We start from the raw sequence: 16,275 nt of genomic DNA on the forward strand, positions 1-16,275 counted from the left end.
TTTCCTCCCTGACGTTTTTTGTTCGGAAAATATTTTCAACAGTCACATTTTTCTTCGAATATTTGATGCATTTCTCTAGATCTTATAAATACCATCTGTAATAAAAAATATGCTGTTTGGCGGTTTTCGAATGCCGCGCCAGCGCCAGTATTGAACCGAAAATTCGTGCGCTGTTCCCGTGGACAGAGGCGCGCGGTCGATTTTCTTGATTACGAGCTAATTCTGTCAGTATTTCAAAAATAAACGCTAATAGTCAAGTCTGACTGATGCGTCGTTAAACAACCAAGAAATTTCAAAAATAAAAGGTACCGTTTGCTCCTTTGCAAAGGACAGAATCGTATGACGTTTTACTATCAGCTTTTTCACATTCTTATTGATGATAATATAGCCCCGGGACCTGTGCAACATTTGAGCACCCCAGCCAACCCCAGCATCGGCATAAATTTTTCAAGAAACATTCTAAAATTCCATGACTGCTTATGTGTAACAGCCCTCTTTTATGTAACCATTTGCACTCCCATTTTTATGCAAACTGCAAATTGCAATTATATCTACTGGTTCTGGTAAAAATTTACAATAAGATTCACTTTTCAAGCATAAATAGTTAGGTAGGTACTGCATATTTTTCAATGCTGCATTATTTATAAATACTGCATTATTTGTCATCCTGAATCCTTATATAGGTATAGGTATAGGTATATAGATAATGGACTTGGGGTAGCAGTATGCTATTTGTTGTCCATGTCATTGTTGGCAAGGAAACATGTCAGGGTACTCATTGAGGTTGGAGGTCACAGGTCACAGTTGGCTTTGAGCTGGAGGTGCTTATCTAGCTTAGCTTTAAATGTAGCAGTGGTGTCAGCAGACACAACATCATCTGGTAGCTTGTTCCAGTCATTAGCCACCCTCTGTGAGAAGAACCTTTGTCTGGCTTGATGGACTGACTGCTCCTTGTGTAATTTCATATGGTGACCTCTTGTGTTTGTCGTCCTCAGTTTGAAAAACTTCTCTCTCCTCACATTGAGCTTCCCTGACATGATTTTATACGTCTCAATCAAGTCGCCTCTTTTTATCCTGTCTTTAATAGCTACGGTCTTCAGGACTTTTAGTCTTTCTTGGTATGGCCTGTGCTTTAACCCCCTCACCAATCTTGTAGCTCTGCGCTGGACGTTTTCGAGGAGACTGATATCTTGAACAGCTTGGGGACCCACAGCTTGTATACAGTAGTCCAGGTGTGGTCTCACATATGAGTTGAAGAGGCTGGTGAAGTTTGTTGCTGTGATTTGGTCAAAGGACCTCTTTATCATTCGGAGAGCTACCATTGCTTTGCTCGCAGCTCTTTGACAGTGACGAGTAGGTCGAAGGTCGTTTGTTATAGTCACCCCCAGGTCTCGCTCCTTATCTGTGACTTCTAGTTTGACTCCTCTAATACTGTAAGATCTTTTTGGGTTTTGTGGTCCACAGTGCATCACTTTACACTTTTGGGGGTTGAATTCAAGAAGCCATTGTTCAGTCCATTGCGAGAGTCTATCTAGGTCTGCCTGAAGTTGTTCTGAGTCCTCTGAATTTCTGACCTTGCGATAAATCTTCATGTCATCTGCAAACAGTTTTGCGTCGCACTGGACCAATGTGGGCAATTCGTTGACATATATCACAAACAGGATGGGTCCCAATACTGAGCCCTGCGGAACTCCGCTGGTCACAGCCTCTTCTCTAGATTCTTGGTCATGAACTACTACCTTCTGAGTCCTGTCCTGAAGAAAGTTTGTGATCCATTGAAGCACTCCTGCTTTGACACCATAGGCAGCCAGCTTCTTAACAAGTCTTCGGTGGGGCACAGAATCAAAGGCCTTTTTAAAGTCACAATAGATGATGTCCAGTCCAGTGCTGCTGTCCAGTATGTGTGTCCAATCCTCCAGAGCCTCTAGAAGATTGGTCAAACATGATTTTCTGGGTACAAAGCCATGCTGTTCTTTGCAGATGAGATCTTTCTCTAATAGATGGTTGAGCAGGTGCCTTTTGATAATTCTTTCCATGACCTTACATGCATGACTAGTCAGACTCACAGGCCTGTAGTTACTTGCCAGTTTTTTGGAGCCTCCCTTGAAGAGTGGTACCACTGCTGCTCTCTTCCAAGCTGATATGATATGATACATGTGGCACAAATGTAAGAAATAAGCTTAATCTGACCTGACCTAACCTTACCTACTAACCTACTAACTTGCCGACCTATATCAGCCTACAACCTATGTTACCTACCTAATCAACCTATAACCTACCTAGGCCCTAAAACACATGATACAACCTACAATTTCTGCCATTGCATATTCATAGCAACTGCACCACAATTGATGATCAGACCTATTGTTACAAATACCCTGGGTCTTACCTTCTTACTGTATTGTTTCAGATTTTCCATTTCAGATTTAGCAAACATGGAGGCCATGGATTTTGACCCAGAGACCCTTCTGACAAGCACCAGCTCAGACCCAATGCTGGGGAAGCCTGCCGATCCGCTGCCTGCTTCAGCCACCGACCAGCAGGGACAACCAGCCCCATCTGGTCAGTGCTTTATTTTATAGCAGTGCTTCATAACTTATGAACAAGGGGTAGTTGTGTGAGGTGTTCTGGCTAAAATAAAATTATCTGCATTTACAAAGATGTGATAACTTGGTAGGATGCTCAACCTTAGTTCTTCCATGGTCTGTAAACCCTGTGCCCTCTCTGTTCAATCCAAACTGCTTTTTACTATTGCTTTTGGCTGGTGTGTATTGGCCTTCTATATTTCAGCATTATCTGAAGTAGTGCCATGCTAGTTGCTGGCACTACAGCTCAGGACACTACTTGAATAACTACCTTGGTTGAAGGGCCATTGCACACCATTCATTCTGATTTCTGACTACATGAAATCGGAACACTCAGAATTAGTAGGAAGGTCCTGCACTGTCTAGATCCAACAAGCTGAGTCTCTTCCAGTTCTGACCATTTTTTAAAAACAATTATATCTGTAATGTTTGAATGAACTGCTTGACAGAGCCGGAGCCCGCGCTAAGCGGAGCTTATTACGTAGGTCTTGAGCTTGACCCCTTTAGCCCGGTTGGGAAACTGAGGATAAACTCTGAAACATTTGGATCCTTTGTTGTACTTGTGCACTGCATGGTACCTACATGAACCAACACTCTCTTTCCCCAGGCTCGTTTGTCGTGCTGCAGAGCGGCAACTCTCCTGGCGCCGGGCCGGGAGGTGTCACCCAGCTGGGCAATATCAGTGTCTCCAGCCTGGCTCCCGGACAGGGAGCTCGTGCCGCCGCCAGCCGGGTGACGGCGGTGATGGGACGTCGGGCGGCCGGAACGGCGCCGGGCAGTCTGACCAAGTATCTTATATCGCCTGGCCAGGTGAGTGAGAGGGCGATGTTTGGGGAGGCCGGAGGGGAAGTGATGCTTTGGGGAGGGACAGTGTGCTGTGTATGTGTGAGGGGGAGTGTGCTCTGTCCTGGTGGGCTGGGAGCGGGGGGTTGAGAGGGAGAGGCCAGTGTCTGTACTTTTGTGTGTTTGGAAGAGGATATGTGTTGATTCTAGTGCGATGTTTGTCATCTGATTCTTAAGACTCGCAGAATAGTGTGAATACTTTGGTCACTGAGCGTGAATATCAACCAACTGCTGACAAAACTGCTCGTTTGTCTATATTTAGCAATGTGCCGACATCGTTAAGAGCATGCACGAAGATAGATGGTACAGTACGCTGAATGGATGCATCATGCATCCTGAATGGATGCATCATGCATCCATTCAGCGTACTGTACTGCCCCTGCCAGGCCGTGTTATGAAAAATGCCCTGCCAGGGCGAGGGTTAAGAGGCACTGCATTGCAATGCTTTACAACGTCAAATTGGCGAGGCCGTTGGTGCCGGTGGCAGGCCTGTGGTGCCCCTGTTAGGCCTCTGGTGCTCTTGACACTGCCAGGGGCACCATAGGCCTGAGAGGCCTGTGGTGTCCCTGGGCCCTGACAAGCCTGAGGTGCCCCTGACAGGCTTGTGGAGCCCCTGACAGGCCTGCGGTGCCATTGCTAGGGCTGTGGTGCCCCTGGAGGCCTGTGGTGCCCCTGCTAGGCCGCTGGTGCCCATGGGTCCTGGCAGGACTGTGGTGCCCCTGACAAGCCTGAAGTGCTCCCAACAGGCCCGTGGAGCCCTTACAGGCCCAAGGTGCCCGTGCTAGGGTGGTGGTGCCCCTGTGAGGTCTCTGGTGCCCCTGGGAGGTCTCTGGTGCCCCTGGCAGGTCTGTGGTGCCCCCTGGCAGACCTGTGGTGCTCTTGCTAGGCCGATGGTGCTCCTTCAGGCCTGTGGTGCCCCTAACAAGCCTGTGGTACCCCTGACAGGCCCGTGGTGCCCCTCGGCCGGCCGAGTCGCCGGCCTGCCCCGCGTCACGGCCCCGGACAACCGGTCCGCTCATGATATCCCAACATCGCAACACTAGGCCTGTGGTGCCCCTGTCAGGCCTGTGGTGCCCCTGATAGGTCGGTGGTGCCCCCGGGCCCCAAGGGAGGTCATGAGTGACCCATATGACCCCCCTCCTTTGGATCCGCCACTGGGATCTGATCACAACCCCCAGAAATAAGTAACCGTATAATCATCAGTTGCTTCCCTTGTATTCAACATACGAGAAAATTGACAACACTATTGCCGGCTGGGTCATTTATGACCCAATGCTATTTATCGAGGAAAAAAAGTTATCCGATGGCGACAAGAAGGGCAAAAATATACATCATACCTTTTTCAGACAAATTTAAATGCCAGGTGGACGATCTTTCAACAGATAATAAGGTGCAAACATAATATAATATTACTTTTTGGGGCGGCGCGCCATTGCCAGTGACCGGCGACTGTGCAGTCCCGTCGTCTTTGGCTCCAGAAACTTCAGTGGACGAGCTCACACAAGTTTTATGCGGCTCCGACGCTCGCCACTGAACCCACAAATCCAACAAAACACACACACAAGTTCCTCAACGTGCCACTTGCCTCCATTGAGAAAAATCATTAAGGCTTTGGTTTTGGGTCATATATGACCCAAGCGGCATTAATGGGTTAAGGATTTAGGGATGCCTAGACAGCCATATCATCCTGCGTTCACTGTGCTGACCTAACCCTACCCCTATCACCCCCATTACCTACACCTTTACCTACCGCCTCTGCTTATCATGCTTCCACTGTGCTGAAGTAACCCTACCTATCTACCCTTTTACCCCCCCCCCCCCCAGCAGGCGGTCTCCACCTCCGCGCCGGTCCGTATGATGGGCTCCACGGCCACGGTTCGTGTCGCCGCGCCACCTCCGCTGCAGCTGGGGGCCTCCAACACTATCACACTGACTTCGGCTGAGGCGCAGCGACTGGGCATCTTCAGTCCCAAGAAGGTGCGTGGAATAGGGTGACGACTGTCTGACGCGAATGTTTTGCTACATCATACCTTTGGGCGTGTGCACAAAACTGATGGGCAGTAATCACCGCGACACGTGTGGATTGTCCATGATGGTAATACAGTACAATACAATACAATACAATACAATACAAGAGCTAGCTGGACATGTCAGCTTTAATTCTTGTCTTTCACAAACATACCCTTTGAATTGATTTCCTCATTCGAGTCTTAGTACGTCCTTAGACCCATAGCCAAGGCCTTGGAGCTTCATAGATATATATACTGCATGCCATTCCTAACACACAATGGGATTCAGTTTACACGTCTGTTCGAACACAGAAGGTACACATGTTCACTGCTCTCATTAATCCATGTGTTTCGTCTATCTTTTTCTCAGCTGACGACATTAGAGGGTGTCAAACAGATAGGCAGCCCCACAAAGCGGATCGTGGTGCGATCGTCGCCCGGCCAGCAGTCCAAGGTAAGCAAATAAATGAACATGCTTTTACCTGTGGTGGTCTTATCAAATGCTCATTAAATGTTTCTCACCCGGCTTGTCATGACTGTTTGACCGTCCTAATTTGAGGAGTTGTATGTATGTCTATTGAATTTCCAAACGATTTGTAGCTGTATTTACTGTTATGACCGTTGCATTACCAAACCAAGATGCGACCGCCTAACTTTTAGCAGAGGCTAGTCTTGCAACTTTTCATTTCATGTGCGAGTGATTACCGTTGTCTGTGTGTGTGTGTCTGCTTGTGGGGAAGGGGGGAGGGGGCATGGTGTTTCAAATGACCAACATAATGAAGTCACAGTCCCATATCTAACCTTTCAACCTTCCCTCTCAGCAGGGCGGCCTGGCAGCGGCGGCAGCGGCGGGAGCGCCGCCTCAGGTCCCGTTCAGAGTTCTCACCCAGTCGGGCCTGCCGCAGGCGGTGGGACGCAGTCAGTCACAGGTGAGTGTGTGAGAGAGGGAAGAGGCGACATTATCATGAGCGGGCTGTGTTGTGGGCTAGTGAGCCTTTTCTTCAATGTTTTATTGTTTAATAGTTTTTTCATTATAAACGACTGTATTTAATTGTATAAATGTCATTTATTTTCCAGTGACCAACCGACGATACCGCCACACTTCTGTCTGCAATGTTTATACGAACGCGCTCACCACGACGCCCGTGTGACACTCCATCTCCGTACCGCAGCCCGTGCAGTTTGTGCGCGTGGTCGGCTCGGCGGCCAACCAGCCCGTCTTCTCCGCTCCTCCGCCCGCCACGGCCGGCAGCTCTGTGAAGATCGCCATCGCGCCGGGAGGTCGTATAGCGCCTCCCCCTCCGACCCAGCGTCTGCTGCTGCCTGCGGCACCGGTAGTGGGGTCCTCCGCTCAGGGCGGCGCCATAGAGCAGATGATGACGGGAGCGGAGTATAACAGCAGACCCAGGCCCATGATGCACACACCGGCGAGGCTGAACAGACCCACGCCACCCAACAGAGTGCCGGTAAGGGATGGGGTGAGAGGGGCGGGATAGGTTAGTGAGAGTGGCTGGGGTTGTGGGAGAGAATCTGGTCAGCCTACAGTTTTAGCCAGGATCTACACTGCTCAGTGCTCATCATAGCTTATCCTCTGATTGCTTATTGTATTTTTAACTATTAATACTCTATCTATTCCTGCCATTTCTAGGATTTCGTGTAATCTATTTGACTTCTAGTACCTATTTATATTCATATAGGCAGGGCTGGACAATTGTGCCGAGTTGAGGTAGCACGGGGGCAGCAAATCCGCCGCCGCCCTAGCGGTGACCTTGACCTTCGCCGTTTGTCGCGGCTTCAAAGCCAAGCCGGCGTGGCATTGGGAAAGCTCGTGCTACCCCAACTCGGCACAAATCCACCACTACATATAGGTACCGCTCAATTAGCGTAGTTGTCCAAAAATTGTCTATACGTACCCGCTCTGTTGAGCTCCCCTGCTCTGACTCCGTCTCGCCGGTGCGACTGCGCGCCTGTCCCCTGACAGAAGCCGCCTTCGACGCACATGGCTCGAGCCGCCGCCCGCGGTAGCGATGTGCAGATCCGTCCACGCAAGCCCTGCAACTGCACCAAGAGCCAGTGCCTCAAACTGTGAGCGAAACGGCATGACTAAGGGAGGGGGAGGGGGCGTAAACCATGCAATATTAAGTTTGATCCATCCGCTTCAGATCAGTTTTTGTTCCTGTCCTCACCGTTTTTCATCTAGAAACCATTCTTATTAGGACATCCGCCTGTCAGCTATCTCTCTTGTTCTGTTCGTGAACCTGTATTGCGCCCTGACATCCCAATTCCTCTCGGCGTCAGGTACTGCGACTGTTTCGCCTCGGGCGAGTTCTGCAACAACTGCAACTGCACCAACTGCTTCAACTCGCTGGACCGAGAGGAGGAGCGGCAGCGGGCCATCCGAGCCTGTCTCGACAGAAACCCGTTCGCGTTCAAACCGAAAATCGGCAAATCGGATAATGAGACCCGTAAACACCAGAAGGGGTGCAACTGTAAGAAGAGCGGGTGTCTGAAGAACTACTGCGAGTGCTATGAGGTGGGTAACGTCATGGCCGTAGTGTTCACGACTCACGATAGCATGAGATGGGTGGCCAGCCAACTCATATATCGAAAGAATATCTAAAATATCTAGGAATATCCTTGATGTCGATTGGTTCGTAATTACTGCACACTTAATTTAAATTCTTTTTGTTTTCGGATTCGGCTTGTCGCATCTGCCTTATCGCTCACTTCATTTCACGTTCAGTTATTCGATTGATGTCGCATATTTATTGATATGTCATCAAGTGATCTCTGCCACCCATGTTCTTACATCATAAAAATTGTCATACCACTGGGCACTGACGCGTATTCGCCTCTGTCTGTCCCAACAGGCCAAGATCTTCTGTTCCACCCAGTGTAAATGCATGGGCTGTAAGAACTACGAGTCTGCCAACACGCGTCCACCACGGCCCGGCGCAGGTCAGTTATAGGGGTCACGGGACAGACGGCGGGTCACAGGGCAGGTCTGGTGTAGCTACTGTCACGCAGCTGAATTGGGGTTTCTTTGTTAGCTTTGTTGAAGGTGAGATGTGAGATGGCATTGCTGATAAGGTTATTGGATATAAATGACAAAGGTTTATGTCATGAAATCGCCAGACTGCCTTAGGCTCCGTGAAAGTCTGTAGTTTTCCATGCTCAGTTTGTTCATTCCATGAGAGGCATTGAAAGAGCGAGTGACCACACTATATAATGAGATGAATGTGTTCAGTTTCGCGACTTTCAGACTGCATCCTTCTCCCCTCAACCACAGGCACGCTCCGTGACCTGTCCTTCTACCTCCTCTCTACCTACTATCGCCCTCCTGCCCCTTGTCTGATCCTCTGATGCACCTCTGTCCTCTCCCAGACTGGCTCTCCTTTACTTGTCCCTCGATTAATCTTACTCGACCCTCCCGTGCTGACTTCCCCTCCCTCAATCAGACTAACCACTTCCCCCTTCTTCCTTGACTGAGTTTCTGTTACTTAACCTCCCCGCACTGACTCCCTCTTCACATGCTCCCTCCCCAAACCGACTCAATTTACCCATCTCCGTAGGTTGACTCCCCCCTCAAACTGACCCCCTCCCTCCCCACAGGATCGGGGGTGTCCGCGCTGGAGGACTCCCTATCCCTCCTCCCCACCGAGGCGGGTCCCTCCTCCGGCCGCGGCCCGCGGCGCACGGGCGGCCTCAAAGTGGCCACCTTCCCCGTAACCGAGAAAGCTCCGGCTGCCGTGCGGGTGACGCAGGACGTCATCAGCGCGACGCTGTCGTGTCTGATGACGGAGGCGGCGCTGGCGGGAGATACGGCGGAGGGGCAGCAGAGGGTGCTGAGGGAGTTTGGACGGTGTCTGTCCGAGATTATCGACTATGGCTCCAGGAGACGTGAGTGAGGAGGGAAAGGAAGGGCATGAGAGTGGGAGGACGGGTGTATGTGGGTCGAAGGATAAAGGAGTGGGTGCTTTCTTTTCAATTCAATTCAAGTGGTTGCTTTCAGTGTATCGTAGGGCGGATAATCGACGTAGTACGGGAGTAGATGCAATTATCAAACTGTCTATAATGTGAAATGAGATTTGAGTGTTCGAATTGATCTGTTCGAGTATTTCGACCAAAATATACGGCTTATACTTCGAGATGCTTAGAGCTGCATAAGACGTCATAGACAATGGCATAATATATCATTGGTTTCATGTCGTATCTCCCTCAAGATATTTAGAACCCTTGACTGTGTCACCATTACAGCCAAGAGCTTTCAGCTTATAAGCTCAGGGATAGAAGTTGAGCAGATCGAGGCTTTGACCAGTCAAGTGATCGCAGAAGCCATTCGCCAACTCCCATAGCGTTCATTGTGTTCTGACGAGCCCAGTGACTTCGTTTAGCTCTTCTGACTACCCCTCGTCTATGTATCGGCAGGTGGAGCCAGTGCCGCCGTACCGGGCGTAGTATGAGAAGGCACGGACCGGTCTCGAACTTCAGAAACAGCCAGAGATACTGCCACTTCCTCTGGGCCGCTCGACTACCGCGACACTTATAATGTGCGCCAGTGGTGTCACCTACAATGATGATCCATCAGTGGTGAGGTCTACTACACATGAATCACGCACTGAAGGGTCCTTAGGTCGGCGACTGGCGACATGAGATGAGACTTGAACTATCCAAAAACGCACTTTTGTGTGAGAGGAGATCATGTATGATTGTGACGGGAGCTGCTCCCTCCCAATGATAGTTGTGGCGGTGTATGAGTCATGGTGTACATAACTTCATTAGCGAGACTTCAGTGACCCTATCATCGGCGACAACACTTCAGAATGTTATGGTTGTGACGGCTTGTTGTCATGGTTGGATCATCGTGCATTTGACTGGGACCAAGAATGTAGAGCTCTTGAAACTGGAAGGTTAGCCACGCCACCTTACTAGCTAGACGAGGCTTCTGAAGGAAATGGACGCAACTTAAACATTTCCCTTCTATGGTTGAGTTGCGAACTGAGTGTTGGAAAACAGCTCACTTGGTCAAGTAACATACGAGCTGCCTCGTATAGCTATCTGCTTTATCGGACTTCAAATAAATGGGCATTGGGGACCACCTGGAATCGACCGATCGTTCAATTACTTCCTGCTTTTGGCGGCGATAGAAAAACAAACTTAAGTCGTAAATGTTCAGATTATTTCCGTATATATGAATATCTCGCCGGGATCGTCCGACTAATAGGGCTTTTCAGAATCATGACCAAAACCGAGCCGATTCTAGGAGACTTCGGATCAAACTGTGCATACCGTGGTTTGAAGCGAGGGTGGCCAAACCACTTGCCCTGTAGTATGGATAATTTAGGATATCCATTACTACACTAATTTCATCCATTACTCATAATTTCACTGTGTGTGCTTCATATTGTGCGATGCATGGTTTTGGATGTGTTTACTGTCTTCTCATACTAGGCGTTACGTAACTTGAAGAGGTCCCACACGTATGGACATTATGAAAACTTGTACGATGTTCGATTTATAACGCGGGACATTCAACTATTTCCTAAACTCCATATTTTCACCTTCATCCGTGACCAACAATGTGTGCCTTGCGCTCCGTTTCTTCAGACAACTTGTCGTTCGTCTCTTCTTAAATTTTCGTGTGTTTGTTGCTAATGTGCGCCATAATCACAAATAGCGATGCGTTTCAGCATTGTTACATTGTGCGGATGCACTATGTAGTGAGGTGTATGTTATGTAAATGAGAGTGAATAAGGATGGATGAATGGGTTACACGGTGTAAGAAAGAGGGAAGTGAGGATCATGAAATGTCTTCGAGCACGCTCTTGTTTCTGTTTTCTAATATAAACCTCGTCTTTTCTGCGCTGTTTGGCCTTTGGGTGTTCTGGGTCGTCCTTTGAAAGCACTGAATGTAAAAACCTTGAGTTTTCTAAGACTTGACCGGGAAATGAATCATTGGTGTGAGCAGTCAAAAACTGGGCGAAGCAAGGTGGGACCGCTGCACTGGGGCCCGTTCGACTGAAACATGGGAGGTGAAAAAAAAAACAATACCTTACGATGGTAGCTCGTGAGGCAGCGGAGTAGATGATTGGAGACTGAGGAAGAAGGTAACCGATATGGACACGGGGAGGAAACAAACGGGGGGGGGGGGATATAGCCAGATTAGTAAAATGCGCGTCATATGGAATGGTGGTCGGATACTGGATACTGCGGACGCAAGTATACGACGGAAATATAAGGAATTGCCATAGACGCTAGACAGGGGTCACAGGAAGATAGGGAGAAAACCGAAGACGAAGGATGCGTGGAGACGGGAGGATAGGGACTCAGGAATCATCTCTCGCTTGGAAGAAAGCCGGGGATGAGGGAGACGGAGAGACGGGAGGACAGGTGAAAGCCTGAGACAATCGGAGACGGTGAGACACGAGCAGACCGGCGCCGGTCGGCCTCCTGTCACCAGCTGACTCCACCCCCCTCCCCCCCCCCCCCGCCGCCGTCCGCCGGGCCGGTGACCGGTGCCAACATACCTTGGCCGGCGGTGCGCCCGGTGTATTCCGGTCTCGGGTGGCGGGCCGGCCCGTCGGTGCCGACACGACGGGACCGACGAGGCGGCGGCCAGGGACGGGACGACCTATATCCCCGGGAGGGGACCCGCGGGGTGGTGGGACGCCAGGGGTGATGTAAGGGACGTTATCAGAGGTGACATTAGGCACAAGGTGTTAGTGAATGGCGTCTGGCTCAGTCACCGAGTTAACTGATTATTATAGTGTAATGCTGGTTTTCCGAACTTTCAGGGATACTATCGAGTTACAAGGGATCAGCTGTCATCCGCAGTCCGCATTGTTCCCTCCCTCAATATTACGTTCTTCCGCCTCGTACCAATAAAAATTTCACATCAACGACACTTGTTTGGCTTATCAACATTCAAATTTCGGTCCGCTTTTTCAGTGATCAATCACAAGTTATCAGTAACGTGAACTTATGGCTTCTCAGGCGATGATATATCCACTGATGAGTACGCTCATTGCTCAATGCGTTATGTAATACGGTGAACCGATGCAGGAATCTGAAAACAAAGAAACGAACATCGAGTAGGAGAATCCTTCAAATTAAAAACGACCCAAAAGTTCCTTCAACTCCCCCCCCCCCACACACACACACACACCCAACACTCCACGAAAAATTCAGACCACAAGCACGGCGCGGTTCTAACAACGGACAACGTGCATTTATGCGCTCAAGCTCCTCTCAACCTTTTCTTCCTCGTTTGTTCTCGCGTCTCCCTCTCGAGTTTTTCACAATGTTGGCCCACACCACCCAGCATTCTCTCTCGTTTACCGCCGTCCGACATTCGCCGACCGCCAGCCCGTCATCTGGTCGCTGCATGGGCGCCGAATGTCAACGGCGGCCATATTTTTTAACGAGATACCCGGCGGAGGACCCTGAAGCAAAAAAACGGCATAGTGATGAGTCAGAGCGATGGAGGCCTTGTGGAGGTAGTGGTGTTCCGTTGACAAAAGGTATCCAGGATTTTAGGCAGCATATGAAGAAAAAATGAGATAATTAGGTAGGTTATTTTTGGAGAGAACGACTAGGGTCACGTTTATCTAGACTGAAGGTCATTAAAACAAACTAATTTATGATTTCATTTAAATTCACGCCAGTCTGTGCTACCTTGGGCAGTGGGCTCGTTTCCTAGTCATTCAAATAGGTAGGTACACCCAGTGGCGGCGGATTCGATTTTGGCGTGGGGGGGCAAGATCCCAGTCGAGATGATGTCATAAACGGATCCAGAAAGGCGTTTTCGACGTTGTAGGGGACATACCCCCCCCAAAAAAAAGTGTCCAAAATCCAAAAACTCCACGGATTTCGATTCCTTACTGCTGAACAGTATAAAAAAAAAATCCTGATAAAAATATTATTAGGAAACATAAGGTACGTTTTGTCTATTTCGGGCGATGTAGGGGCCAGGGGGAGGGGGAGTAAATATTTGCTTTAAATGCCCGCTCCCTGGATCCGCCAGTGGACGATGTAACGCATTTCGTATTGCTGTATTAGAAAAAAGCTCCAATGGGAAAAAATTGTGCCATAACCCGATCGCATATCAGATGTTGAAGAACGGTGCCAAACCTTTTGAAGTAGGCGAGCGCTACTCTTCAATGAGGTAACTCGTTACCATTTCCTCTGTTCATTTTACGTTGGATTTTCGTTTAACTTCCTTTAAAAAGTATTTCTGAGACAGAAATCAACTGAAACTAGCTCACAGCGGGAGGAGACCGCTCAAACATTCAGAGACAGTCGGTCGCATCTAAACCTATTGGGACAGCGATCCGCCAGAAACCCTCCCCAAGGCGGTAGTTCGCCAACTAAGCTCACCGAGACGGGCTGTCTCGATGGGTTTATCCTAAGTAAGCCCACAGCAAGGCTTAACTAAGGCCCAAACGCTCGTCAAGCTGGGAACGGAGGGCTGAGGTGAGGGAGTCGAGCAGCGGACTAGGGTGAAGGAATTCGGTGAACTGGATGCAGAAGCTCTGGGGGGGGGGGGCGTTTCTTTATTAGGACTTAAGGGTGCGCTGACTGCGGTTAAAGTCCAAATTATCACACCAAATTTTACCACGACATCTACCGGTTCAGGCACTCGAGAATCAGCGGCCAGTGATATCTGCAAAGACGAAGCATTTCCAACCCAGCTTCAGCCTAGTGTGGGCGCCTCAGGTGGCTTTAATTACAGTTGCACATACCAAACGACCTCAGTGCAGCCAGTCTGTCGCCGAAACCATTCGGAACAGACTTCAACGAAAAGTGAGACAAGGTTAGTGCTATCGTTAAGTGCCATTATAGACTTGGACCCCGTTGGCTTGACCCACTGGAAGGTGGTAGTTATCGGACGCTGCGGGGCATACTCATTTTTCCAAAATGCCTTAGATTTTGCTTTCGTGTTCGATGCTCTGTATTTTATAGCCAGCCTTTAGCCAGAGGGGGCCCCACTAATGATCAGTGCCCTAACCCTCAAAAGTTTCCAACGTTAATTTTAACTTATTTAATAGTGAATACTGAAATAAAGCGGATACTGAACTGTGAACATCCAGTTTTTACACTGGCCCCACACAAGCCTCCGAATGCCCAAAGCAGATATCTGATGACTGGCCTTTGGGTGCCATACCGTGCATTTGTCAATGTGGTCAATGTGTACGACCTCGGCGTTTACCATTTTACTCGCACTGGAAACTGTTGCGCTCGAAAAAATCAGGGGAGTGGCTTATTACGAGCGCTCATCAGTCCTAACTACCCGCAGGCGAATGGCTAGCCCTTCCGTCTCCGCTCGCTTGCGATTTGGCATTCATGTAGGTACAAAATAGCGACAAACGACCACTGAGGATGTGAGTTGCGTTTCTTGCACTTAAAATATCTCTAAATCGAATCTGAAAAGACAAAAAATGCTATAAATCGGAAATGGTTAGCATTTGCACATATTCAAAAGGTGCACCGTTGGACAAACTGTAGGAGTGCATAGCTGCAATATCAGGCTATGGAAATTTTCCTCATGTTTAGGGCACAAATTATGGAGGGGCAAGAATATACGTTTGTCCCTCCTCCAGAAGTTTCTTAGGGAACGATGCCTCTGCCACCCCGTATCCGTCGCCCCTGTAAGCGGTCCACTGAAGGCCTGGGTTGCCGCTGCGTCACGTTGACGCTTATAATGTCTCCAAAACTAGGGTAAAGAGAGGAAAACTTGAATTGAACGCGAACACTTGTCATTTAAGAAAGGCAACGTATGATAAAGTATATGGGCATCTGGTTACATCTTCAAATGATCGAACAGAATAATCAGGTATATGTTTCTTGTCTAAGTTTTGTCACAAATTATGGGGGGGGCAAAAAGATACTTTTGCCCCCCACGAGTTTGCCAGGGGGGGCAGCTGCCCCCCCCCTGCCCCCCCCCCCCCCGAATCCGCCGCCCCTGGGTACACCTCTCCAGCCTAAGAAGAATCTGCAGTGCAACGGCGGTGACCGGCGACCGCCACTTTGCGTCCCATACCGCGGGGCACCGGAGCACGCCACTGCGACAGAACAGTGCCAAGATAAACCCTGGTCCGGTCCACCCCTTGGCTGACTCACTGCTGGTCTGGGATCTGCGGCTCACCTGTTCTGAGTGAAGCTCTCTGCCACCGCGACGACCCTGGCCTGGCGGGATGGGACATGCGAAGAGTCTGCAAATAAGACATGCAAATGTCACCTTGAAAAATGGGAGTCGCGAATATGTATGGATATTTTCATGGACGGCTTCGTGAGCTCAGTCTGAGAGCTTTCGGTGTCACAGCTTCAGCGAATTCAAGACCACCGCGTGCTATCCCCAACAGTCCCAATCCCTTTCTTCTCAGTCCCCAAAGCCCAAGATCCTTTTCCGCCGCCTCCCGCCGCGGCGCCGCTAGCCTGCGGGGGTAGGCTGTACCGCCGCGCAGCTCTGTACGGCGGCACAGTCCACCGCACAGGCGGTCCGCTACAGTTACGGCTGGCAACAGCATGCAGATCGAGTGTGATGTTATGCAAAGAGAGATAACGCGACCAAAGATTTGTGAATTGTGACAGCTCATAAAAGCCCAGGCTGCAAAAATAGCAAGCCACCGATCCGAGACGAGGGGCCAGTGCCCGATCAGCGTTAGAAATCTACGTAGCTTGTCGTTTCGATTCTGCAGAGAAAAGAAATTAAAATTATCTCAGGGCATCTGTTCAAATACAATAGGTGAACATAGCCGAATTTGATAGTTGGTGGCTGTGCGTCTCCCGAAGTGTTGGGTGGCAGTGACCGGTGGGTGTCAGTACCGGTGTCGGTGCCA

The 16,275-nt window shown here is 49.6% G+C and overlaps 1 protein-coding gene and 1 long non-coding RNA gene across 9 annotated transcripts; one reads left to right on the forward strand and one right to left on the reverse strand.

Annotated features, from left to right (window-relative positions):
• The first annotated feature begins 146 nt into the window (after positions 1-146).
• LOC122373159 (protein lin-54 homolog) lies at positions 147-11,297 on the forward strand. 8 transcript variants are annotated; one of them, XM_043350979.1, is made up of 12 exons: positions 147-305; positions 2,411-2,562; positions 3,193-3,395; positions 5,253-5,405; positions 5,808-5,891; positions 6,259-6,366; positions 6,610-6,903; positions 7,419-7,522; positions 7,736-7,970; positions 8,308-8,395; positions 9,050-9,337; positions 9,866-11,297. In XM_043350979.1, exons 2-12 carry the CDS (start codon positions 2,436-2,438, stop codon positions 9,898-9,900), a joined length of 1,719 nt encoding a protein of 572 aa, XP_043206914.1. In that variant the 5' UTR covers positions 147-305; positions 2,411-2,435; the 3' UTR covers positions 9,901-11,297. The 8 variants fall into 8 exon arrangements, with proteins under 8 accessions (XP_043206914.1, XP_043206920.1, XP_043206919.1 ...); XM_043350985.1 differs by having other exon boundaries at positions 6,262-6,366; XM_043350984.1 differs by having other exon boundaries at positions 5,256-5,405.
• On the reverse strand, positions 6,655-13,092 carry LOC122373160. The gene is made up of 3 exons (XR_006254985.1): positions 12,776-13,092; positions 7,351-7,495; positions 6,655-6,760 (listed from the first exon to the last, which is right to left on the reverse strand). It is a non-coding gene; the product is annotated as an uncharacterized LOC122373160 (long non-coding RNA).
• Positions 13,093-16,275: the final 3,183 nt, after the last annotated feature.

The sequence above is a fragment of the Amphibalanus amphitrite genome, unplaced genomic scaffold (genome assembly GCF_019059575.1).
Source record: "Amphibalanus amphitrite isolate SeventyFive unplaced genomic scaffold, NRLGWU_Aamphi_draft 001451F_arrow, whole genome shotgun sequence".
NCBI lineage: Eukaryota > Metazoa > Arthropoda > Thecostraca > Balanomorpha > Balanidae > Amphibalanus > Amphibalanus amphitrite.